General features: G+C 61.8%; 2 protein-coding genes across 2 annotated transcripts; both read right to left on the reverse strand.

The window, feature by feature from the left end:
- Window positions 1-323: 323 nt before the first annotated feature.
- TMEM240 (transmembrane protein 240) lies at window positions 324-6,200 on the reverse strand. Its single transcript, XM_053920715.2, has 4 exons — window positions 5,919-6,200; window positions 5,515-5,621; window positions 993-1,201; window positions 324-626 (listed from the first exon to the last, which is right to left on the reverse strand). Exons 1-4 carry the CDS (start codon window positions 5,973-5,975, stop codon window positions 478-480), a joined length of 522 nt encoding a protein of 173 aa, XP_053776690.1. The 5' UTR covers window positions 5,976-6,200; the 3' UTR covers window positions 324-477.
- Window positions 6,201-7,156: 956 nt separating this feature from the next.
- SSU72 (SSU72 homolog, RNA polymerase II CTD phosphatase) lies at window positions 7,157-23,819 on the reverse strand. The gene is made up of 5 exons (XM_024554141.4): window positions 23,464-23,819; window positions 15,631-15,774; window positions 9,120-9,259; window positions 8,618-8,736; window positions 7,157-7,453 (listed from the first exon to the last, which is right to left on the reverse strand). The coding sequence occupies exons 1-5, from the start codon at window positions 23,640-23,642 to the stop codon at window positions 7,352-7,354; spliced, it is 684 nt and encodes a 227-aa protein (XP_024409909.3). The 5' UTR covers window positions 23,643-23,819; the 3' UTR covers window positions 7,157-7,351.
- Window positions 23,820-25,131: the final 1,312 nt, after the last annotated feature.

Genomic DNA, 25,131 nt, shown 5'->3' on the forward strand with positions numbered 1-25,131 from the left:
GCTGCTGGGCCGGGGCCTCCCCCAGACCCCCGCCCCCCACCCCCCATTGTGGCCCGCGGACGCACACGCCCCATGCACATGCTCCCGTGTGCAGACGTCGGTGCGGCCGAGGTCCGGCCCCCTTCCCTGCCCAGACCATCTCCCGTCTTCCCCTCTGCCAGAACGGGGAAGGACACGGGCGCACAGGAAACAGCCGGTTTTAAGTAACGGACGTGGTCCCAGGCCAGGCGCAGGCTGGGCTACAGGACGTGGGGCCCCCCCCCCGCCGCCCCCAGCCCCTGCGCCTTGCCCAGCCCCACCCTGGAGACCAGTGTCCTGCCCCCAGACCGGCCCCACCCCAAACCCTTTATAAAAAGAAGAGGAGACAGCACCTTCCGCTGGACACGCCCGGCGGCCGGGGCGCCCTGGCCCAGGCGGCTGTCCAGTCCCATGTACGGGGGCGCGGTGGCCGGTGGCCCCGCGAGTCCTGCGCGCGGCTCAAAGGTGCCGCGGGCTCGGGTGGCCGTTGTGGTAGAGTTTCTGCTTCACGTGTACCATGTTTCCAGCCGCCTCCTCGAAGGGCCTGTGCGGCCGCCGGCCAAACTCCCGCAAGTTGCACAGCTTGGGCAGCCAGGTCCACGAGCCATCTGCGGGGGGCGTGGCCAGGGGCAGCGGTCAGGTGGGGCGGGGCCGACGTGCTGGTGTGGTCGTGCGGGAGGGCTGTCTCGGGGGCGTGGCTTTGGTGTGAAGCTTCTGCGTCTGGGCTTGGTCTGGGTGGGGCTTGGCCCAGGCAGAGACCTGGCCTGGGGCGTGGCGTTGAGGGGCGTGGTCGGGCTGTCAGCTGGGTTCAGGGACCCTTGGGGTGTGGTGTGGAGGTCCAGCAGGCCTGGCGTGGGGGGGGCGTGGCTCTGGTGCGGAGGTGTGGCCCTGGACTTGGCGTGGTAGGGTGGGGCTTTGTGGGGCGGGGCGGGGCGTGATGGAGGGGCGGGCCCGCGGGTCCAGGCTGAACTCACCATAACGCCGACCAGCCCTCCAGGCACGCACAGCGCAGTGCAGGACCCCGTCCATCCACACTAGGAACCAGCTGATGCAGAAACCGAGCAGCAGCCCCAGCATGAGGTCGATCTCCTGCTTGGTGACGTTGTCTGTCACGAAGTAATTCTCGGAGGCGTCCACCACTGACTGGTCCCCGTCGTACGGGATCACGTAGTGGATGTGGTGCCTGGGGGCGGCAGGGTGGGCTGGCACCTCTCCCGCGGGGCGCGCGGGATCCCTGCTGGGGTCTTTGAAGCAGCCCCTGTGGGAGCTGAGGTCCGGAGGGGCCTGTGACTCGCCCAGGGCCCCAGTCCCCAGGGGGAGGCTGCCCAGAGGGTGGGAGTGTGTGACATCAGTGGTCAGAGTGAAGTCCAGGAGCTGGCCAGGGGTGCGTCTGCCCTCCCTCCTCTGCAGTCTGAGGCTCGTCACTGACCCTGACGGGTTCACAGAAACAGTGCAGGTGGACCAGTCCAGGGTGAGGGCCCAGAGCAGGGTGTCCCTGTCTGGTGGCAGGGTCACAGCCCACCTGCTGGATACGGGGCTGAGGCAGCTCCTCTGAGACCGCCCCTCTGGCCTCTCCCTCTAGCCTGACACCAGCCCACAGGTGGCAGACACAAGACCTGTGGGCCAATTCCGGCCTCCACCTTGTTTCAACCTGGCGGCAGCGTTGAGCTCTTGCTTAACTGTTAAGGAGCAGTTACATTTACACAGTCCTAACAAGACACTAGGCCCTTTGAAGGCCACCGTGAGGCTGACATGGTCCCCCAGTGACAATGAGTTTGACACCCTGCACTAGCCCTTTCCTCAGCTTCCACTCCAGGCAAAGCTGAGCGCCCTCAGCCTTGCCTGGGCCTCTGGTCTTCCTTCTGTTCCTCCGTCCCCGATTTTCTGCTTCTCTGCCCAGCGCCCCATCCTTTCATCCCCTCTCCTGGGGGTGCCCCGGGTCTAATCTCTGCGTGGGTCTGCATGTCCTCCAGCCCCTCTAGGTGGACGGTGGGATGGCAACATTTCAGCGCTCCAGGATTCCTGGAACCATGGCCCCTCTCTGCCCGCCAAGGCCTGGACCCTGCGTCTCAGCCCCCCCTCCCTCCACTGGCCAGACTGAGGCTACTGAGCCCTCGCTTGCCTCTGAGGCCCACATTAAACCCTCCCACAAGGCCCCTCTCAAGCCTCAGACCCGCCTGGATACCCTCCTCCTCCAGGAAGCCCCGTGGGCCCCGTGACCCCAGATGGCGAGGCCCTGCCCAGCAGACCACACTCAGGACAACAGACTCTGGGTTTGTCTGTCCCCCGTCCTCCCCACAGTCAAGAGGGCCTGGGAGCCAAGACACAGCGGGGCCCACGCACCCTTAGCCCCCGGCCATTCCTGCCAGCCAAGACAGCTCCTCCTCTCGCCCAGCAGTGCAGAGGCCAACCTGGGGTCCTCCCGCCCAGGAGGCCACCTCTCCTGGTTCTCCTCCCTAAGCCCCTTTGCTGGCTTCTCCAACTCTCCATCCCCACCCTCCTAAAGCCCCTGCTGCCCACCCCGCACCCCACATGTCTGCTCCAAGCTCCAGCTGCCTGCTCGGCGTCTCCACGTGGGATCTATAGACACCTCAAACTCTCACCTAAAAATAGGTCCTCCCTCCCCAAACCTGCTTCTCCCATCTTCCCTTCAGTCAGATGCCGACACCTCCGCCTGGTCTTCAGTGGAGCTAGGCCCCTATTTCCCGCCCCCCCCAGCCTCACTCCACTCCCCCGCAAAGAGACCTTCCCCCAAGGGAGAACAGGTGGTGTTCTCCCTGACCTCAGGCCCCTGCTGTGCCCATATTGGCCACATGCTGACTTCCTCCCTGGAGAGTCAGGGGAGTCCCGGAGCCCCAAACTCAGCCCAGGGAAGTGGCAGCAGGCAGCCTCTATGGGGTCAGTCAGCAAGGACTGCCCAACACTGCTTTTCCCATCAGTTTGTCACTAGCTATTGTGAGTCATCAATAAGTGATGGAAAGCGATTAATCCCCGCCTAGGATGTGCATCAGACGGCTGCCAGGCCCCCAGGAGAAGACACCCTTCAGGAGCCATCGGCAGTCCCTGTCACCCAGAGCACCCTAGGCCTCACAGGAGCTGATGGCACTGACCATCACCCCCTCTCCAGCCTCCCTGGCCTTTGGGGCCCAGGACCTCTGATAGGGTCCCCTCAGGACAACCGCTTCCTACCCCTGGTCAGGGCAGGACTCTGTAAAGGTTGGGTCACTAATGGAGCTTGAAATGCCCCTGGTGCTCTGCAGGAAGGATGAGGCCGGGCCCGACCACCCCAGCTGTCTCAGGGCTCCCGAGGGCTGGAGAGAACAGCCTGTGCCCCATTGCCGGCCTGGCCCCTGCGGCTCCTCCCCTGCCCTCCTTCCTCCAGTGCAGGCCCCTGGAGGTGGGGCCTCAGGTCTCCCATGTGCACACGTATTTCCATGATGTGTACATGCATGTGTCCTGCATGGACCAAGCATGCTGTGTTTGCCTGAGGCCCAACACATGCCATGTATACACGCCAGCCACATGCACAGGACATGGTGTGTATACCATGGACTTGGCCCATGAGCTCCACATGTGCACGTGCGTGTTTGCCTGGCACAAGTGTCGTGCGGACCCCATGGGGATGCACATGCAAGTGGCTTTGCACGCCCCCTCTGGGCACATGCATGGATGTGTGGGCACAGACGCCACCTGCCGGCACACGCCCTTTGGAGCATCGCTCTCCACACATGTCCTCTGCATAGACTTTTCCATAGAGGCATGTAGAAGGCACACACTTTGTGTGCATGCTTACTCTGTACATGGCATGTACACACATGGGTAGAGTCCATTGTGACGATGCATGTACATGGCTTATACACGGATACCCCATGTGCAGGACTGCTCTGCAGAGTGGCTGGGCCCACATGGAGCACACCAGTCACTGTATATTGTATTATATCCATGTACCGGGCATACACATGTATGTTGTTGATAAACAAGACTGTTTTGTACACTGAATTTACATACCCTGTATGTAGTGAAGTGTACAAAGCACACACATGTGGACACATACACGCAGAAACACTCAATGTCTATAGCAGGCATGGCTTTCCATGTTCTGTGTCCAGAGACACACTAACCCGTGCACGCTGGTCCGGCTCAGCGTGCACGGCCCGTGTGTCTGCAGGAGTCCACACGTACTTCAGACACTGCGTATGCTGCACACACACCTGTGCAAGCACACCCTGAAAACACCCTGCCTGCCCTCAGTGCGAGCTCACAGGCACACAGACGCTGGTCACAACACAACAGCCCACACATGTGAAATGTGTGTTACGAATGCGTCCAGAGCTCGGCGTCGGGGCCCAGTGCTGTGCCACCCCAGTCCCGGGAGGGCCTCCAGTCTCCTGAGCCTACACCCACTCTGTCGGGGCCGCCCCAGGAGGCAGTGAGCCGATCCCGTCCTCTCCTTAGTGTGGGGTCGTGCGTCCCAGGCAGGCACCCACGCATCTCTGGGCAAGTGCGGCCACCCAGGAAGCACCCGGCGGTTCCTGGCCAGCACAGGTGAGGGGTGTTTGCGCTGCCTGCTCTGCTGCCACGCACCGGCCAGCACCCCCAGGCACTGAGCGTGCTGGGTGAGGAGCAAGGCCCGTTGGAATCCCCCGCGTGCGCGCACTCCTGGAGCAGGCCGGGGAGGAAGGACCCAGCGTCCAGGTCCGTGCCCCGTCCCTCACTAGCTGTGTGACTTTGGGCACAACTCTGTCCGCCTCCTCCTGGGCCCCAGTGCAAGGGTGTCCTGTGGGGGCGAGGGTGTGCATGCGTGCTGTGTACCCACATGTATACGCACAGACGGCACACACACTCGCGTCTCATGAGATGTTTATTTCGTACACGGACGTACAGACATGCATGGCCCGGAGGACGCCGCCATACATGTGCACAGGATGGGGCCACGGTGGGCGGAGGGGCCTGGGCTCTCCACGCTCTCTGGGTGACCTTGAGCAAGCTCCACCCCCTTGCCTCAGTTCCTCCTCTGTACCATGGGGGGGTGGGGTGGGCCCTGCCCGCCTTGACCAGCTGCACTTCCCTGTACCTGGCTCCCAGGAAAGTCCATGGCACCGTGTAGGGTCCAGGGTGGAGGCTGCTCTGCTCTGTGGGCACAGCCCTATGCAGGGTCCCTCCCGGATGCCAGGTCGGGCTGCTGCCTTTCTGGGCTCCAGGCCCTGGACCAGGAGGCCTGGGGCCTGTGCTGACCATCACCCACTCTCTGAAGGCATTTTGGGAGGGGTCCTGGCTGACTCAGGCATGCTCCCCCTCCCGAACCCGCTTGGCTAACCCCCAGGTGCCTGCAGGAAGCTGGAGAGTCCTTCCCCCACCCAGGGCTGGCGCGGAATTCAGCAGCCCCTCTGGCCTAGCGCGGCCCTTCAAGGCCTTCCTGGGGCTCCCCGCACCCTAGTGGGCCCTGCGCCCCACACATGTGTGATCACGCGTGTGCCCCGCCGGGCACAGACTCACCGGCCACAGTTGCAGTGGCAGACGCGATCCTCGCCCCGCAGGTGCGGGAGGATGTAGTTGTGGAATCGGTCCAGCAGCGCGTTCATGTCCATCAAGCACGCGATGGCCTGGAAGAGCCCATGACCGGTCAGAGCCCAGGAGCCGCGGGCTGGGGTGTCCAGGTGGGGGTGGGGGCGCTCAGGACGGGGGAGCGCAGCGGAGTAGTGGGGGAGCACAGGCCGAGGGGTGGAGGAGCGCAGGCTCGGGGAGAAGGGTGCTCAGGGCAGCCCGGAATGGGGAGCGCAGGCAGGGCAGGGGGAGCGCAGGCCGCGCGGGCCGGTAAACAAGGCGCGGGAGGGGGAGGTGGCAGGCGGCGCGCGGGCGCGGGAGGCGGGAGCGGGCGCGCGGGAAGCCCCTCCGCTCACCATCACGATCGACGCCCCCAGAATCATGAAGATCATGGTGTTCGCGCTCATGGACATCGGGCGGGGCCGGGCCGGGCCGGAGCGCCGCCCCCCGGCCCCGGCGCCCCCCCGGCCCCGGCCCGATGCTGAGCCCCCGGCCCCTCCGCAAAGGTCAGCACGCCGCGCACCCACCGCCGCAGGCCGGGTAAGAGGCACAAGCTGGGGGGCGCGGGGCACGGGACGAGGCTGCTTCGGGGTCGTTCGGCCGCCCGGCCACCGCACTCGCAGAGCTCCGCTCCGCCCTCGGTCCTGCCTCCCTCCCTTCCCGTGCGCGCTCCGGCCCCCTCTCCCTGCGCGCCCGCCTCCGGGAGGGACCACACGGCTGCCCCGCCCCTGGGCGTCTGCCCGACCCCTCCCCGGGGCACCTGGTCAGCGTGGGCCCCAGTGCCCTGCCCACATGCCAGCCCGAATGGCACCCTGGAGAGAGCTGGAGTCCCTGTCCCTCCACTTCTCCCCATATGTCAGCCAAGGTCCTCCTTCTGAGTCCCTGGGGTGGCGATGAGGGGCTCTGGGCTGACGGGCAGCAATGGGCCCAAGCAAGCAGCTGCCTTTACTGGAGAAACCTGCCAGGGGTGTCACTCCAAGGCCAGGGACACGAAGCCCGAGGGCAGTCAAGCAAAAGCCAAAGAACAGCCCCCAGAGGGGGCAGGACCAGCTTCAGCCTGGAAGCCCCAGGAACCTGGGCTGGGCAGCCTGGAAGCCTGGAGGCCTGCACTCCTGTGGCCCCCTGACACTGGGGCCCGGGGGAGGCATCCCTGAGTCAGCCCCTCACCCACAGCCCCTGCCTGGTACAGATCTGCCCGCTCCCCAGAGGGGTCACTGAGAAAGGGTGCTTGGGGCACACTGGATGACAGAGGGGTCTAGGTGCCACAGGGAATGGTGCCCCATTCGGCCGGCAGCCCCAGCAGGGGCAGGGCCTTCTGGGTGCTGGGAAGAAGGCTGGACCCAGAGACCTTGGACCATAGCCTGGAGCCCTTCCTGAGGGCTGTCAGGGGCACAGGGGCACCTAGCCTCTCTCCTCCTGGCATCAGCGTGGGGCCAAGTGCAGGGCTCAGGACATGCGGAGGACCAGCAGCATCAGTTTCCTGGACAACTGCAGGTTCTCCCCAGCAGGTGTGTGTACACCCCAGCCAGGTACGGGGGCAGGGAGGGACACACAGTGAAGGAGACACACTGGGAGAAATGAGCTGTGAACCGTGTTTTGCTTAAAGAAACGAAACTTTAATGTCACACTCAGCACTAGGAGTGGGGCGCTGCACTCGGGTGGTGGGCCCGCACTGAGCCTGCCTTCTCAGCAGGGTGCACGGTGCGGGCGGCCTGCCGCAGCCCTTGGCGAGGAGGCAGGGCGGGGAGAACCAAGGTTAACATTAACCACGGCTGAGGCGGCCGCAGGCTCAGTAGAAGCAGACGGTGTGCAGGAAGGCCCGGCCGCTCTTCTCCTCGAACTCCTGCAGCAGCTCGTCGATCTCGTTCTCCATGTCCTCCGTGTGCTGGATCTGCATGCAGAGCGGCTGCCTGAGCAGGAGCGTGGCCTGGCGGATGCTGAGGCCCAAACCCCTGATGCTGGTGCTGACCAGGGCCTCCCACTCTCTTCGGTCGCTGGCCCCAGGCCCTCCCCTGGGGGTCCCTGAAGGGAAGGGGGCTGGGCTCTGAAGTGGACTCCAACTGTGGGCCCGCTGCTGCAGGTGATCGTGGGCACAGAAGGTACAGTCCCCACCCAGGGCGGAAGCCAGCCCATGCAGGCTGTTAGGCAGCATCTGTAGCCTCTGCCCACCGGCTACCACTAACGTCCCTCCCAGGTGTCAGACCCACGAGTGTGCAAACACAGCCGGGCACCCCTGGTGGACAAGCGCTGCCCTGAAGGAGCAGGTGCTGTCAGGGGACAGCCCTGCAGTGGCCCAAGCCGGACAGCAGCCAAGGCTGCTTGCTGCCCTGGTCTCAGCCTAAGTCACGGCCTCTGAAGCGCTGCACTCCTGAACTCAGTCCCAGTGCACCCCAAGTCATGCAGGCAGCTTCTGGGATGTGTCTGCCCCACGACAGCCCTTTCTCTTGTGTGACGGCAGGATCATGGGCACACCTGCCAGAGTTCCAGCAGCCACAACACACCACGAGGCGCACTGGGACCGAAGCTGTGCCGGGCCCTGAGCTCGAAGCACCGGGGCCGGCCCACCCCTGGCCAGGGCCCTCTTTGCTTCTGTTGCCCACAGCCAGCTGGCCCCGTGGGCGGGAAAGAAGGCAATGGGGCCCTCCTTGCTGGGAGCTCTCGTCACATGGGAGAGAGAGGTTCTGCTCTGAGGACAGCCGCACGGTGCTACTAGCCTTGTGGTTTTACGCACACGGGGGACGCGCCCCGGGCTGCACAGGCACTGGGTGAGTGGAGTGACAGGGACCTCCGACACCCGACACATGGCAACTTCATGGACGCGAGACACCAGCAGTCACTGCCTTCTATCACCCTAACGCCCCAAGTGGACTAACCAGAGCCAGCCACTCAATTCTCAACCTGGGGGCACCTTCGCATGGCCTGGGTCTCAACCTTTGGAAATGCCGGGAACGTGAATCGAATTGTGTGACAGTCACTTCCACCGGGAGACTCTCACGCGCAAGAGGGTCTGGACCCCGGCCCCCAAGTGGGGGCTGGCGGGGGCGCAGATACTCACGCACTGGCAGAGCTCACAGATGAGGAAGGCCCCCAGGGTGGCCTCCTCGTGGTTGTCCTGGATGTCCACGTTGATCACGTGCACCGGCTGGCAGGTCTCCTGCTCTCTGGAATTCAGGTCTAACCGGGACAGAACAGCGTGGACATCAGGGCGAGCATCCAGGCATCTCCTGCCCAAACCTCAACACCAGGCCCCACCCCCCCGGGGACACACAACCTGTCCGGGGCGCAGCACTCAGCAGGTCCCTCCGAATACCAGGTCCCCCCCCCCCGCCCCGCAAAGGGTCCTCATGTGCCCAGGCCCTCCAACCCCCACCATGCTGCAGGCAGCACCAGTGGCCTTGCCCAGGAGAACACGGTCAGCCAAAGGCCCAGGCCAGGGCCCTTCCTGGCTGCTGCCTGGCCCACTGAGGCTGGGGGAGGACAGGTGTGAGAGAGGCACGCAGGACAGAGGAGACCACAGGGCCCAGGCACAGGTGGGGGTGCTGGGTCTGCGGGCTCACCTTCCACCACCTGGTCGTACACTCTCTCCTCGCAGGTGAGGATAAGGTCAAACAGGTCTTTGCAGTTCTGGAACCTTTCTGGCCGGGGCTTGATCCGCTTATTTCTGTCCAACATGTGCAAAATGCCGTTCTGCGTGTAGCTGCACACTGAGGTTAAGGAACTTCCGAGGAGGCTTGCCCTAGCTTGCCGCAGTGCCACCCACCCTGCCCAGGCTGCAGGGAACCAGGCAGGTCGGTAGACCTGCCCACCTCAGCTGGCCAGGCCACGGCTTCCAGGCCAACACAGCCGAGAAGGCAGAGACTTCGTGCCTGCCTGCAGCCTCCTCTCCTGTCTCTCCAGCCCGCCCGTCACCTTTGTGGCTGGGCCTGCAGCGCCTCGGCCACACTGGCCCCCACCCCCAGCACAGCAGCACTCACCTGAAAGCCCACCCCAGCCAGGCTCGGCCACAGCAAAGGAACCCGAAACCCAGCAGCCACAAGGGGGTCCTGGGGGGAGATGCTGGGCCACCAAAGACGACGAGAGCAACGGGGGCCCCCTCGGGCACGGCAGCGACGTCTGTGCCAAGCAGGTGACCCCAGCGCTAGCTGTGCTGCCTCCAGGGTCCTCCAGACAGGGCTGCACCCCCGCCCGACACAGTGGCCGTGTCCTTGGGGCCCCAGGGAGACGGTTCACCTCCTCAACAGAGACAGAGCCCTGGCTCCGGGAGGTGGCCTCCCAGTGTCTCTCTGGACAGCAGGGGAGGAGTACCGCACCAATTCCACCCTAGGGACACAGACTGGCTGCTCTGGGCATTCCGGGTGATGTGTTTAATGTGCCCCAAACTTCAAAGTTCTCACGATTTATTTGAAGAAGCTCATGTTACCACACATTTCTCCCTTTTTTGGATGCTGAGAGCAGCTGTTACAATACATTTAAGTGGTTTATCTAAGAGACGTAACTTAGAAAGATGCTGGATCCTTAGCTGTAGTGCTTGGTTTTTGACACTTTCTGGCCAAGTTCACGAAGCTGCTGCCCAGGCACAGCCCCATCCCGGGTGGGCCTGGGGCCTCCTTTCAGCCCCACGAGCGAGCAGGCACTGTGCTGAGGGCAGCCCACCTGCCTGCAGGGCTGGTAGCTGCAGCCAAGCTCCTGTGCTCCCCTCCCAACCCCCCATCCCTGGAGGGACAACCACCAGGTGCTCAGTCAGGGCTGCAGTGCTCCTGTGAGCTCTGGAAGCTCCATCCTCCTTCAAGCCACCCCCACCCCCAGAAGGTGATGTCCCAGGTGAGGGTCGTGGAATTGAGTAGAAAGGCCCAGTTGGGGGATCAGACCCCGCCCATCATCCCTGGTGCGGAAGGAGGACAGAGGCTTTTCTAGACAATTTTTGGGGGCTAACTCTAGAGGTGCAGGTCCTGGGTGGAGCCAAGCAGGACCAGGGACAGGAGGGCTGTGCAGGGCACCTTTGAGGACACCACGACCCCTCATGGTTTAAACCCCCAGGGACCCCCACCTGAAGCCCCACTCAGGTCACAAGGGGTAGGCGGGGAGGGGGGCGGTGAGCAGGGCAGCCAGGCCAGCAGGAGAGCAGTTGGCCAGGACAACGAAGCCCTTGTCAGAGGAAGGCTGGGGCCAGCGTAAGGGCCGTGAGGGTCCGTGTGCGGCCGGGCGCTGCTGGGAGGCAGCAGCCCTCAGATGCACTTAGAGAGTGAAGTATCTCATGAAGGTGGCCTCCAAGTGCAGTGCTTGGCCCTTGGCCCTGAGCCTGAGGACACATCCTGGGGGACAGCAGGCACCGGGAGCCGGACGAGGACAGGGCTGACCACCCCCGAGACTGCCAGCAGGTGAAGACTTGAGTCTTTAGAACCCTGGGCCCGCCACCCCCCCAACCCCGGCAACACACACACACACACACACACAGGTGTTCCCGGGGCTGACGGTGGCGAGGTGCGGGCTGGACCTCCCCCGCTGTTGACTGGGCTGCGAGACGCATGCTGCTGGTTCCAGGGCCCCACTCGGGGGCATGGATGCCGCCCACCCGTCCCCACCCCACCTTCCAATCCCCAAGTTCCCTGCTGAGCCCCAAAGGAGCCTGGCCTCCGTGACAAGGGAGGTTCCTATCATGCTTCTGTCTCCCAGGGACCCACGATGCTTCCCAAGTTCAAGACAACAGGATGAAGCCACAGTGAGGCCACTAGCTCCGGTGGACTTCAACTGTCCCTCCTGGACACCTGTGGAGGGCAGCCAAGGAGTAGGGTCCCTACCACGTGACGGCCATTCCGCGTGTAGGAGCACGTCGGGGCCGTCCACGCAGGACTCAGTCTGGCTCCCATGGGGGCAGATGGGTGGGGGGAGACAGGGGCTGGGGTGCAGCAAGGTCCAGGCAGAACACCCCATGGGCACTAAACGCTAAAGTTGGGTCAGGACCCATGAAGGAGAGGGGGAGGGCTGAGTGCTTCCAGAGAAAGGGAATGATGCTGGCAGGACTCGGAAAAGGGACCAGACGCTCCCTGGTGAGGCTGCAGCCCGGCAGCAGAGCCCCTGCATCCCAGGGCCTCACCCGGCCACAATGGGGGCCCCGACCAGTGGCCTTCCACCCCTAGCCCCAGTCCCTGGTGGACAGCGCAGGTGAGGGAAGCACAGCCCCAGCCTCACTGGGCCCGTCGCCCATAGAACATAAGTGAGAAGAGGGGCAGGAAAACACTCAGAACACTTGGGGTGGCAGCAGGGCCCCCAGTGGGAACGGAAGCCCGAGGGGTGGGGCAAGGAGGCGGAAGCAAGGGGCGCCTGACCCCGAAGCGGCTGCAGAGCCAGCACCCGGCAGCAACTGAACAGGACAGGAGGGTGGCCCTGACCGCAGCCCCCTCAGCCCCTGCCAGCATGAGTCACTGCTGCGGGGGGCAGTGCTCAGTCCTCACAGGGCCACTAGGTGGGCTCACAGACACCCGAGTCACTGCCAACACTGCCTCAGTCCCCAGATGCTGCCACACCTAATTCGCGTGTCCTCACTGTGCGCCTTGGCAGTGACCCCAACCCTCCGTAGTCAGTGCTCCCTGAGGGGGGGCCATGCCTGGGAGCCGACTCAGCATGGGGGTCCTGCCACCTAGTTTTACTTCCAGTCTTAAACTTGATCAAACGAAGTCAGACATGGGGCAGGGAGTCTCACGTGGGGCCCAAGTCCCCTCCGGAAGCCCCCAAAGGCCTAAGTGAGCACCCTCTCGTGACTCAGCCAGGGTGCAGGTGGTCACAGCGTGGCCACACATGCTGGGCTGGAGGACACTGAGAACTCAGGCACACACCCCCACGATGGCCCAGGGCCCCTCCTCCCTGGCTGTGGTCTGCAGGCTGGCAGTGCCACGTGACCAGGGAAGCCCAGGGCAACGCCCCCATCCCAGTCACCATGAGGGGCAGCCCCAGCCTAGGAGGTCGGACTCACGGTCAGCAGCCCCCTCTCCTCTCTGAGGACTTTGAGAGTCCCCTCTGACCCCTGCCCACCTGGAGGACCACCCCGGGAGCCCCCTCCCACTTCAGTGGAGCCTCCTGGGCACCCAACGGATGGGCAGCTCCTCAGCAGGGAAGCTGCTTCCCAGCCAGGACCCGGGGCAGCTGCGGCATTTCAGGTTGTAGGGTCGTCGCGTGTGCAGCAGCAGCGCCTCTGCCTTTGTTTTTGGCTCCCACTGAAAGAGGCCTGCGGCCCAGCGACCTCCAGGCCTCAAGGACCGGGTGGGCCAGGGCCCCGGGCTGCTCGGCCTGGTGTCACCCTCTTCCAGTGCCCACAGCCCCCTCATCAAGACCTCAGAAGGCCTTCCCTGCCCTGGGAGGAGGGCTGCACGCCTGGGTGCCCACGGCAGCACACCCTGGGGCCTGCCACGGAGGCCTCCAGTGCCACGGGCCACCTCAGGGTACAAAGGAGCAGGCTGACCGGGACCACAGTGTAAATCATTGCAAAGCACAGCCAGTGTGGACCTGGGGGTGTCCCTTGGCCCTGTTGTGCGGAGAGGCCGCCAACCCCAGACCCCCCATGGCCGGGCAAGAAGCCACCAGGGTACACTGCAGCAACGAAAGCTTCGAGCCAGCAGTTCTTCATGTTAAGAAACAAATCTGAATTCACTTTGGTAATGAAAGCAGTTTTTGCAAAATGTGCAGGCTGCACGAAGATGACCACGGGAAACCCAGCACCGCCCTGACCGTGCCGACTCCAGGCCGGGGGCCCGCTCCAGCTGCAGCGGCCTCACATCACGGTGTCTTTAGGCAGAGACCTCGTCTCAGGTGGGGGGACCACTTGGTCCCCTAGGCCTGAGCGGACATGCAAAGCAGTGGGCAGGGCTGGGGCACCTCCACCAGGTGCAGACCCACACATGAGCCCTGGCGCTGCCTTAGCCACTGGCTCTGCTCAGCGTGTGGCATCGGGTCAGACGTGACGAGCAGGTGAACAGCTCAGACAGGACAGTGACTAGTGTGCGTTACCCAAGACATCTTAAGGCTGCGACTTATGTTTTAAGCACAAGAGCTTTTCTAAAACCTGAGGGCCTACCAGCCACATCAGATCACCTGTTCTCTGGGAACACATTCACTTGTTAAACAGACAGACACTGCTTTCCAAAAACTATTTAGAAACACAGCTGCCAGCCAGGGTGAAAGGAGATGAGGACACACGCAGCGGAAGCAAGCAGAAGCCAGCGCGAGCCCGAGGCCTCAAGCGCTGGGTGCCAGGTGGGCAGCCAGGGGCCTGCAGGGCAGGAGTGTCTCCCGCTCCCCCGCGCAGCGTGAGGAAGTGTGCCTGCCTGCAACAAGTCCGAGGAGACCCAGAGAGCACGGCCCCCTCCCGAGCAGCCGTGTCCGCTAACCGCACACCCAGGACGGAGGTCAGGAAGCTGCGGGGATTTACAGTGTGAGAAATCGTTTTTATTTTTACCTTTTGACCCAAGGCAAGAAAAAAGTGCACAGTGAAGAAGGCGGTACACACATAAATTAAGCCGAGGTCTGAAAGACAATGAAACTGAGGCAGATAAGAACAAGCAGTTTAAGTTAGAAAACCCTGACCCCAGAGCTGATGGTCAGGGAAGGTCCACAGGAGAAATCACGCTGGACACGGGCTCCTGTGTTCAGTCTCCAACTATGCGAACAGAGCCAGGGTCCAGGAAAGGTCACGACTGCGCTCCCAATCTGCGTGGCGGGACGGCTGGTCACACGTACTGAAAACACACTAACTACATCCAGCAGCAGGCTTTTACTCGCTTTAAGGCAAGTGGCTCTGTAATTTACCAAGCAGTCACGAGCTGAAAGGCCTGGCCCCGAGTCTCCTGCAGACAGGCCAGCCCTCCTTCCGTGCCCACCGCCTCCGTGCTGCAGGCTGGTCATCACTACGTTAGGAGAAAAGAACTTGATCTTTCCACCAAAGGCTCTCCAAGTGAGCACAGGGTTCAGCCACAGACCCGACCATGGAAGCTGGAGAGCCCTGGGAGGAAGCTCCCGAGTGGAGAAGGAAAAGCCCCGAAGCCTCGGCCCCAGGAGCCCGACTGACGCCTGCAGGAAGCAATTCAAACATAAGCCGCTCTGGGTTCAGGACGACTCCACGGCAAAGGGAAGAGAAAAAATATGGCCAAGGGGAAAATGTGCACCTAAAATGGGCAGTTTGAGGCCAAGAATGTCATCTAGAAATACTCTAATGCAAGAAACGGAAAAATAAACTTGGCTTTTGTTTAAAAACAACGCAGTCCGACACCCACTGCCACGTGGTCAGGTCTCAAAAAACGCCCCCGGCGGTGCGGCCGCCAGGAGGCCACAGGCCATCTGCTGGAGGCAAGGCCACCCGGAAGAGGCGTGTCCAGAGCAAGCTGGCCTCGGGCTGGGAGAGCTGGGGACCAGAATGAGTGGCCTCCCGGGGCCTCAGGGGAGATGAAAACGTTTAGACATCTGCAGCGGCAGCTGCGCAGCCCCGTGTGAGGCACCAAAACCACGGCGCTGCACGTGACCTGGACATGCTGCGCAGCACCGAGCACTTCCTCCCGAGCAGGCAGGAGAGAAGCTATTTCTTGTCTGTGGAGGGTCAGGTGGACTGTAGGCAGGTGGAACATGGCAGATAACCCCACAAAGAAAACGGTAACGAGACACTTCCCGCCCCGACGGAGCTTCACTAGGCCTGGGGGACCTGCACCCCACCAGCCTCGAGTGCCCCAGAGGAAGGAGCCCCTCAGTCTCTTCAGCCCTGCAGTACAGAAAGGAACGGAGCCTGCATTTCCTGCCACCCCATCTAAGCTGTGTGACGTCACGACTCTGTCACGCAAGCACGCCTGCGTGCCCTACACCCCCTTGACCCTGTCCAAGCGGCATCAGGAACAGACTTAATTCTCTGGAAGGAGAGGAGGGTGTCTGCTCTGCATGTGCCCGACTCAGCACAGGGCGAAGCTGCGGCCACAATCCACCCGCCTCCCGGACGCCTCCACATGCGGGTCGGCATCACACCTGCGCCTGAGGGCCCACCTGCCGCAGACAACCACGCGGGGGTCTCCCAGGGGTGACCGGCTGGGATACAGCTCTCTGTCCTTCCTAAGGAGGTCGTTGTACATCTGGTCGTACGTGGTTTTGAAGTCGTATACATTGGGCTTGTCGGGCGCCGGCCCTGGGAGCTTCACGTGAGTCCCTGTTCCGAAGGACCGGACGCTGAAGCCCCGTTTGCTGAAAGACACGAGGGGAGACGAAGGTCACAGCTGGGTTAAGTAAGACATAAAACCCTAAGAATAGGCGGCACGAGATGGGAAATGGACAAAATGAGTAACTGTTGATATTCTAAAACAAGTTTTTAAATCCCTCACTTGCCATACTTTATTGAAATTTTAAAGATTTATTTTTATTTATTTTTAAAGAGCGGGAAAGGGAGGAAAGAGAGAGAGAGAAATGTCAATGTGTGGTTTGCCTCTCGTGCACCCCCTACTGGGGACCTGGCCCGAAACCCAGGCACGTGCCCTGACTGGAGACGGAACCAGGGACCCTTCGGTTCACAGACCCTTTGGTTCACAGGCTGGCACTCAGTCCACGGAGCCACACCAGCCAGGGCACTTTATTCAGAGTTTAAAAAGCCCTGCAGCTACACAGAAGCTGCACAAAACCGAAAACAACAGACAGAGGGCCCTCCGCGCGGGGTCCCCAGCACGCAGTGGGCACATGCTCGATCACTGCTGAGTGGCGAGTGGGGAGGTTTCATGCAGCTGTGGGGGTGACAGGAGGCCTCTGGGTGAGGCACCTCCACCCACCCTCCCCGCTGGGACTCCCCCACGCACCTGCCACCAGCCCTGGGACGGGCAGCTACAAAGGGAGCCTGCAGGCCGCTCACACAGGGGGGCACTTCCTGCCAGTGAGAAAGGGTGAGGGGCCACAGGTGCACAGACCCCCAGCATCCGTCAAGGACACGGTGGAGCAGGAGACAACGAGCGACAGACCTGACCGGGCCGCTCGACTGACTGTGACAGTCCCGCTGTCTCGTCAACACTCAGACCCTGGCGGGAAGGGCGCCAGGCAGGGTGTCCACACACGTGCACTGGGACAGGAGGGTGCCAGCCCGGCCACCGAGCACGGACACGCTGACCGCCTCACCGAACAAGAGCCGGCTCCTCACCCGTCAGGGGGCACACAGGACGAGGATCAGGTTTTGTTGAAGCACCAGCCTGCACGAGGTCACGGTGACCACGGTGGTGGGAGTGTGGCCATCAAGGCAGCAACAGGCACCAACTGCCTGCCTGGCTCCACGGTGGTTGTAGTCACACAAGGTCACCTGGCAGCTGCTTCCCTGGAGGTCACGCTCCCCCAGGAGTGACCACTGCCCCATAAAAGGCCAACAGGCGCTAAAAAGACGCCAGACACGCCCCAGCAGCCCAACGGCTGTTTGAGGTGAAAAACCTACATGGAGGAGCAAGAGTGGACCAGTCCTTAGACCAGCCTGCGTCTGCGCGGGACAAACACCTGGTGGCCCGCAGGGCTCCTTTGAGTTCACTTTGTGGCAAAGGATGGAGACCAGGCTTTACACCAGAGGGCAGGAGGGACTCATGGGAAAGCGGGGCACCCAGCTGCACCCCGACTCTACCACCCACTTCCCTTGTGTGGGTGTGGGTGACCCTGAGGGCGCTGGGGCAGGGCCAACAAGACCAGGAGCTGCCTCTCCCGCTGAGGAGGGGGGACACAGGCTCTGAAATGGGACCATAACCCCGGGAGGACAGGATGTGGCACAGAGGCCTGTGCCCAGCGGAAGACGAGGGTGTCCCCGCAGAGGGCACAGCCAGGTCCGGGAAGCACACAGCCAGAGGTGTGAACTAACCAGGAGGTAACACCTATGGCCAGGAGCGACCTAAGGTGTGAGAGCCACGGCTCAGTGCTCGGGAATCTGCCTGGGCTGCTCAGAGCCTGCAGGTCTCGCCTGGCTCTCAGGTGACAGTCCCACCTCCTGGCAGTAGCTCGGACCCTCTCAGACAGACCACAGAAACCACAGACAGGAGCAGCCCCCCCACTGTGCTGTGCAGACACTACAAACCAGACACCTGTGGCAAACCCGCGTTGGCCAAGTCTACGGGCGCGTTTCCAACTGGCTGAGAGGATGGTTTGCGTTTTGTAGCAGTAAGTTACTTTTTAGAGACTTTATTTATTCACTTTTAGATTTCATTTATTTATTTTTAGAGAGGGGAAGGGAGAGAGAAAAAGGGAGACATCAATGTGCGGTTGCCTCTCGCGCCAGCAACCTGGGCAGGTGTCCTGACTGGGAATCGAACCAGCAACTGTTTGGTTTACGGGCCGGCACTCAGCCCACCCTGCCACGCCAGCCAGGATGCAACCAAGTATCTTCAACACGTACACTGTGGTCCCACGCGGCGCTGTGCCGCACAGCACCCGCACCTGCCCCGGGGCTGGTCTGGAAGGCAGCCCGTCCCGTTTCAGGCGCGCCCGCAGAGCGTGAAGGGGGCACTGGAGAGAGAGCTCCTTTAGGGTCAAAGGAAGAAACACAGTCAAGACCCCTCTCCTGTGATCCGTCAGCCACCCAAAAAGCCCGTTCCAGGAGTCCCCAAAACCCCTCCGGGCAACAATGGGAAAAGCAACAAGCTCCCCAACAAAGACGTGAAGACTCACACGGATCCAGTTCGCGCGTCTCTGTAAAAACAGGCGTTTTAACGTGACTCGGCTATTTCTGTGCCGTCACTGCTCCCAGGCGCTCGGCCAGAGCTTGAGAACTTACCACCGCGGCCCGGGCAGGGCCACTCTCCATACCATTATCAAGTGCCCAGTGGGCGCCCCCTGCTGGCAGCTCGAACATGGAGACCCCCACCCGGAGTGGCGGGTGCGCCACTCCCTTCTGATGCAGCAGGGCTTCCTATGTGCTGGGGCACGGCAACCGTCTACAGACCTAAGCCTTCTCCTCAGATCCTTGGAGGAAGCTGGGGGCCAGAAAATAAACAGAACACCTGGCACCTGGGAGAGTGGGCAGCACAGCAGGGAGAAAGCCCAGGGGTGGGCCTGGAGGTGGCGGGCACGGACCCTGGGCAGTGTCTGATGTTGGGGGTCGGCAGGCACGCCACCTACAGGTTGCCACAGGGCTCCCAGGGGGAGATCCCATGCAGGGTCTCCCCTCCACCTGCCACCTGCCACCAACACCTGAGTCTGACCTGCCTGGGGGACACCACCGCAGGGTCCTTCCCCTGCCCCGCTGGGTCCAGGCGGCACTGGGTGTCCGGGTGGAACACCCTCCGTTTCTGTCTGCCCACACCCTCTCCGTGAACTACCCCCACCGTGAACTGCCCCCACGGTCACCTGGCCCCACCCCCCACCCAGCGGGCCCTGGGCAAGGCTCCTCACTGGCCAGGTTTCTGTCTGGAGGGAACTGCCGGGTGCCATCCTCCACCCTCTGGACTCCAAAATCTTCATCGAGCATGTTTAAACACCCCAGGAAGTGCGGTTCACTCCTCCCCAACAAGTGCCGTTTCCTCTGAGCTGGTGTAGCGACTGGACAGGACAGGGTGACGCTCGGTCTGTCACGGGAAAGCCCCAGGGGCCAGAACACACTCCTGACGCCCCTGCGGCCTTGTCTCAAGGGCCCACTCTTTTCACCGGTAACTAACCCTCCAGACACAGGTTCTCCCAGTGTCTCCAAGAGCACCGAGTGTCCTCCGCAAAGAGCCTGTCACATCAAGTGTGAACTGTGGGGCGCCGCCACCTGACGGCTGGAGGTGACACACGGATGCGGATGCGGGACAACCGCCAGAGGCTCAGTAGAAACGGTGCTTCTCTCTCCTCTGCTGTGACCGCCAGCCTCACGAGAAGCGGGGCTCTGGTGGGGTTGCTGCCCTAGACCCATCACGGCACCTCTGCTAGACAGACAGACCTCTACCACGTGACCTCGTACTCTCGTGCTCAGGGTACACGCACGGACAGCTCCCCAGCCATCACGCCTGAATGCCTGGGAAGACATGCTTCTGAACTGTCAACACCCCAGTAACACGTACGCGCTCACAAGTAAACTGTGGGCCCTACGCACATTTCAATACGCATCTTCTAGCATTTGTTCTCACCCTCCCGCACAAGGTCAAGAGCGAAGCAGAGCAGCTTGAACTTGTGACACAAATGCCAGAGGCCGCCCCACTGGTGCCTTGCTTAGGCGTCTCCCCTCCAGGCCCTGCGCCCCAACCCTGGCTTCCACCTTGCTCTGCTGGCCACCGGGGCCCCTCCTCTCAGCACCAAGCGGTCAGTCCTAGGCAAGGACAAATGACTGACCGCCGCCCCTGCTCGGGGCCCCTCCCGCTCTTGTGTGTACCAAGAGGCTGGAGAGACCCTACTGCTCCCGCTGCTGGAGCGGTTCCCATGCTTGGTCCACCTGGTTCTGTCCCAACGTTTGCCTTCACACGGAACTCTGCCTCCTCTCGGCCCTGCCCCGGAAAACAGGAACCACACAGTCTCTCAGAGCCCCGGAAGGAGAACATGGTAGCAGGCAGGCACCCCTTCGTGTCCTCTGCCATTCTCGGGACTCAATTTCAGACCCTGTGACCTTCCCACGTGGCTTCCAAGTGACTTTCTTCCAATGTTCCCAGAACTGAGGTCTCAGAGGTGTGGCCCCAGGGCCCAGCTGATGCTCCTTGGTAAGGGATTTCTGGAAGTGTGTTTGGACCAGAGGTGCCTGGCGCTATGCCTGGAAGCATCCCGTGTCCAGGACCTGCCAGTTTTGACCGCGTGAGCTCAGGTGGCCCTGAGATGCTCCTGTCCAGGCGGAAGCCCAAGCACCTCTCTCTCAGTGTGCCTTGGGGCCCACACTCTCTAGCCACAATGTTAAGAGTTGGGAACCCCTCCCAAACCAGAGAATCACAAGACGTCAACAGAGCCCCACACCCTGGGCTCCTCCGTCAGCCGGTTTCTTCCATCTTGAATCTCAATCCTGTCACTCATCTACCACGGCCACAGCCCCTTGGGTCCAAAACCTCGATGTCATTCAGAAGCTGGGGCTTCTGGCTCCAGGTAGTGCCCCTCCGCAGGTGCGAGGGTGCCCCCAGAAGCCATCCGGGCGCTATTGGAAGGGGCGGGAAGTACCCCGGACGGAGGGGCTCGAGAGACCGGCTGGCCTGCTCCTCCCCGTGCGCAGCCTCTGTGCATCTCCCAGAGCCGCCGGGACGCTGGGCACAGGGACACAGGAACCCCGCCCAGCGAGGCCCGGCGTCTGTCTGTAAAATTCGTTCCAAACAGCTGCAACGAAAACTGTAGCTTCCAAAAGCAACAGGCTTCTTAACAAATAGGGCGCAGTTTAGAACAAGAAAACGAATGAATTGCTCTAAAGAGAATGTATTTGAAGCAATTTAGTCTCAAAAGACCAAACACAATCACCCCAGGGAGCACCCCGACTAGCTCTAGAAAGTGCCATGGCACTTGGGAATGACTCGTCGGAAAATACAGTCCAAGCTAATTTTCACCAAGGCAAAAAGAAAACGAAGCGGGGCTTCACAAATAAACTACCTACTGCGTGTGCCCAGCTAACGGCATTCCTTCCGGTGCTTCACGTCGGCAGCGCCCTGTGCACCCGCCCTGGCTGGGACCAGACTGCACACCACTTCCCTTTTTAAGTCTGTGCCACGTTCCCACACTTTCCACCGAATCACCTTTAAGGCTGAAGGTTCTCCAAGTTGTAACAGAAAACCTTCACATAAATTTCTTCAAGATGCTTTTAAAAAATCCAACTACATCACTCTGTAAGCAGTTTTTCAGAAGTGGAAATGACATGAGTAGTTGTTCAATCTCTACAACAACTTTAAAACTAAAGGCAGGTGAGACCCACCTTTTGGCCCAGGTCGCATAAGAAGACTGTGAGGAAGCGAGAATTTTATAAATACTTACTTTCCGGAATGCGGTCCAACAGAAACGTATTAAAAGGTGAAGAATGTCTACCTCGGACTCAGCAATTCAACCTCCGAAAACTCAGGCCAAAGGAACCACCAGACGAGGGTGACGACGTTTACCAGGCACAAGGCTGCTGACGTCGTAGGACCGAAAAACAAGAAACCCAGACGTCTCTTCACGGGGACAGGTGACTCCTCTGTCCCGGGCTGCGGTTCGCAGCCACCTGCCGCGCAGGAGCAGGCGTGTTCCGACTCCAGCTGTCCGCCCGAGCAGAAACGCGCGGCAGTCGGACCGCTCACCGCACGGCGTGGGGCGAGGCTCCAGCGCTTCTCCCTCGGTGAGGGGGGCGGCGCCATCTTCCGGACACTACTGTTTTAACTAAGGAAAACGGCCCCCCAACCAGCACTTCAGAAACGCACAACTCACGCCTGAAACAGCTTCACACTCACGTCAGTACCACGCTGCCTAAATCTCCCTCCTTCGTCCCCATTTGAGCCCACGCTCTTCAGGGGTAAACGTGGAAGACAGTCACCTGGGCAAAAGCCCCCCCAGAACCCCTGCCCTGCGCTCTCCCTGCCCTGGGGGTGGCCGGTCCCCTGAGCCGGAAAGGACCTGTCTCCCTGCAGTGACTGTCTCAGGAAAGCAGAGGCTTTGGCGCTGACTTCGCTAACAACGTTGCTACAGGTGACTTTTAAAAAGCTTTCCTTTCCAGCCCTGGCTGGTGTGACTCAGTGGACTGAGTGCGGGACTGCGAAGCCAAGGGGCACGCGGTTCGATTCCCAGCCAGGGCGCAAGCCTGGATTTCAGGCCAGGTCCCCATTAGGGGCGTGTGAGCGGCAACCACACATGGATGTTTCTCTCCCACTCTTTCTCTCTCCCTGAAACTCAATAAATAAATGTTAAAAGAAAAAAGTTGTTCTCCTTTCCAAAGATTTCAGCCCAACTTTGTCAAAAGGATCGCCACCCAGAACCATGTCAACTGTTCCCCCAACTTAAAATATTCACTCTCGTTCTCCCCGAATGATTCCCCAGGGGTGTGAATGCTGTATTTGTTTGTTTAAATTCACCAGATTTTAAAGGACCGAACATGAAAATGCAGTTTGGGAATATGGCCTACCGCAATGTACTTCTAGCACACTTCCAGTTTTAAAGTAACTTTCTAGTTTGAAACATGACACTAAGCGACCGCTGTGGCCAGCGTGGTAGATGTTGGGGAGAATCAAACTGCTGGGAGCAGACGGTGCCGCTGACGCCTCCGGCCTCAACGAACTATCGGAGCGAGGGGCGGGTCCGCGTCTCTCAAGTTTACTCGGGAGAGTCAATACTGGCCTGACGAGCAGTGCAAGCAACGGAGGAAAAAAACTGTAAAAAGCAGAAATACACGTGTACAAAACACGTGCACCACTGGGGTCCCAAAAGAGGGGTTCGCACTGAAGCAGAAACTCGAAGCTCCAAACCAGGTCCAGAAATCACCGCCTGGAGACTCCCAAGGGGCCGGTTTCCGTGAGACTTGAGAACGTCGCTAGGAGCAAACATACAACTCGCGAAGTGGACAAAACAGGCCCTTCCCCTCTCTCCTGGCCTCCTCCTGTCCTGCAGTCGTGTCCTGCACGCTGCCGGCAGATAAGATCGAGAACGACACGCCCTGGATGGCGGCCGCCGTCTCCTACACCAGCGTCTGGGATCAGCCCTGGTCGGGGGGCCGTCTCTGCCGGGTACCCCACTTTCACGGGTCCAGGGGCCTGCGCGCACAGTGGGCGCGCGCGGCGCCGGACCTTCGGATATGCCCGGACCTGTGAGGTTCCCGAACCCTGGGAACGCGGGCTCACACCCCGAACTTTCCCGCGATGCCACGCACACGTGGGGGCACCGCGCAGCAGACCGAGCGTAGTCCACTCCTCGTAGCGCTGCGCCCCCAGGGCCGACAAGCGCGGACCCGCACCCCTCGGGCTTCCGTCGGGGCCACCGCCGCCAGCTCTGGCTGGGGCGTCCCACGGGCGTGCCTACCTGAGAATGTTGTGGGCCTCCATGCTACGGTTCTGGTTGCTCGAGCAGACCACCGCCACCCGCAGCGGCGACGACGGCATGGCGGCGGCCGCCCCGTCCGCACTCTCCGGCTCCGGGCTCCCACCCAGTCGCGGCTCTTCCGCACGAGCAAGATGGCGGCCGCGGCTCCCGGAAGTCATGACGCGAAGCGGCGGCGCCGAAGACGTATCGCGTCGGGACGCGCGGCGTGGGCGCACACACGGCGGCCCAGAGGCCTCCCCGCCGACTCAGACACCCGGCGGCGTGCGGAGGAAGGCCCACCCAGCAGGCGTCAAGCTGCCGGCGCGCTTCGGCCCCGGGCGTACGCAGCCGAAGCCCGCAGTCCTCACAGGAACTGCCCGCCGACCTGCGCCGGCGTCCTGACGTCACAAGGCGGCGCCGCCGTCTCTAAGAGTGACGCGTGAGGCGTCACGAATGTCCCGCCGTCGTCGCTGGGAGTGACGCCACGCGCGCCCAAACAGGCGTGGCCAGCGACTGGTGGCGATCCGACGCGTCTCTGGGCAACCGTGCGCTCTCCGCGGACGCCACGGGGCTCGCGGTCCTAGCTCCTGCCGCCGGGGCCATCGCGCCCGCCGAGACCCGCTCTGCGCGCACTCTCGGCCGGTCCCGGAGGGCCGCCACGTCTTCCCACTGCACGCACTTCTCCGGCAGCGACGCCGCTGCCTCCGCCCGCCGCCCGTGCGGCAACTCACGCAGGCGTCGGCCATCGCCCTCCCGCGGAAACCCTGCAGAGTTTCACGTTAGGTGAAGTTACGGGCGTGTGTGGAGAGAGGGTTAGAGAGGAAGCGTAGATGAAGGCCTGTGGAAACATTTATGACGAAGGTTAACCCAGCCAGGGCGTGTGGGAAGAGATTTCACAACCGTGTCACCCGGGGAGCCCTGCAGGGTCGGCTCTGGGGTCCGGACCGAGCACCCCGGGGGTGAATGCACCCGCCCTTAACTTCCTCTTCCGCTCTCTCCAGTACTTTCTCCATTTCCCTCCGGGCGGAAACCCCCACAAGTCTGGCCTTGGCGTCACATTCCGGATCGCAGTCTGTCTTTACCCCACATGAAATCTTTTTGCTGCGTAGGCACCTGGCCGACTTTTTACTTACGTCTGGCATATTGGCGGCTCATCCTAGAGAAGACCCCCACGGCTCCAGGGCTGGTGAGCAAACAAGTTTCCAGTTTTTCTCCACGGCTCGAGAGCTAAAGCGTGTTTTTCTCCTGGACCCGAGCTTCTGCGGGTTGTGTTCTGAAGTTTTCTGGGCTTTATTCATGATCTATTAAGAGTTTTGGGGGTTTTACCTCTTTTCTTTTTCCTGTTAACAGGCTTTGTTTGGACTCTTGTTCGATACTTTTCCTTGACCACCTAGGGGATCAGGCTGTTTCTTGGGACCGGTTCATTGGTGCCAGCAGTGGCCGTTCCTACGCTCTGGAACCAGACTGTCCCACTGAAACTGTCATTCAGATACCAGGTGGGGAGGAGAGATTCCTCCAAGGCGTGACCTCTGCCAGACCCTGGGGCTGGACCAGCCCAGTGCCTGTGAAGTGGATCCGGTGTCCACTCGCCTTGCTGCCACACCACCACAGGCCCGCCGCGAGTGAGAGTTTCCCTTAGGAAGTTTTTCCAGTCCTCGGACGCTGTGG

The sequence above is a fragment of the Desmodus rotundus genome, chromosome 3 (assembly GCF_022682495.2).
Source record: "Desmodus rotundus isolate HL8 chromosome 3, HLdesRot8A.1, whole genome shotgun sequence".
NCBI classification, from domain to species: domain Eukaryota; kingdom Metazoa; phylum Chordata; class Mammalia; order Chiroptera; family Phyllostomidae; genus Desmodus; species Desmodus rotundus.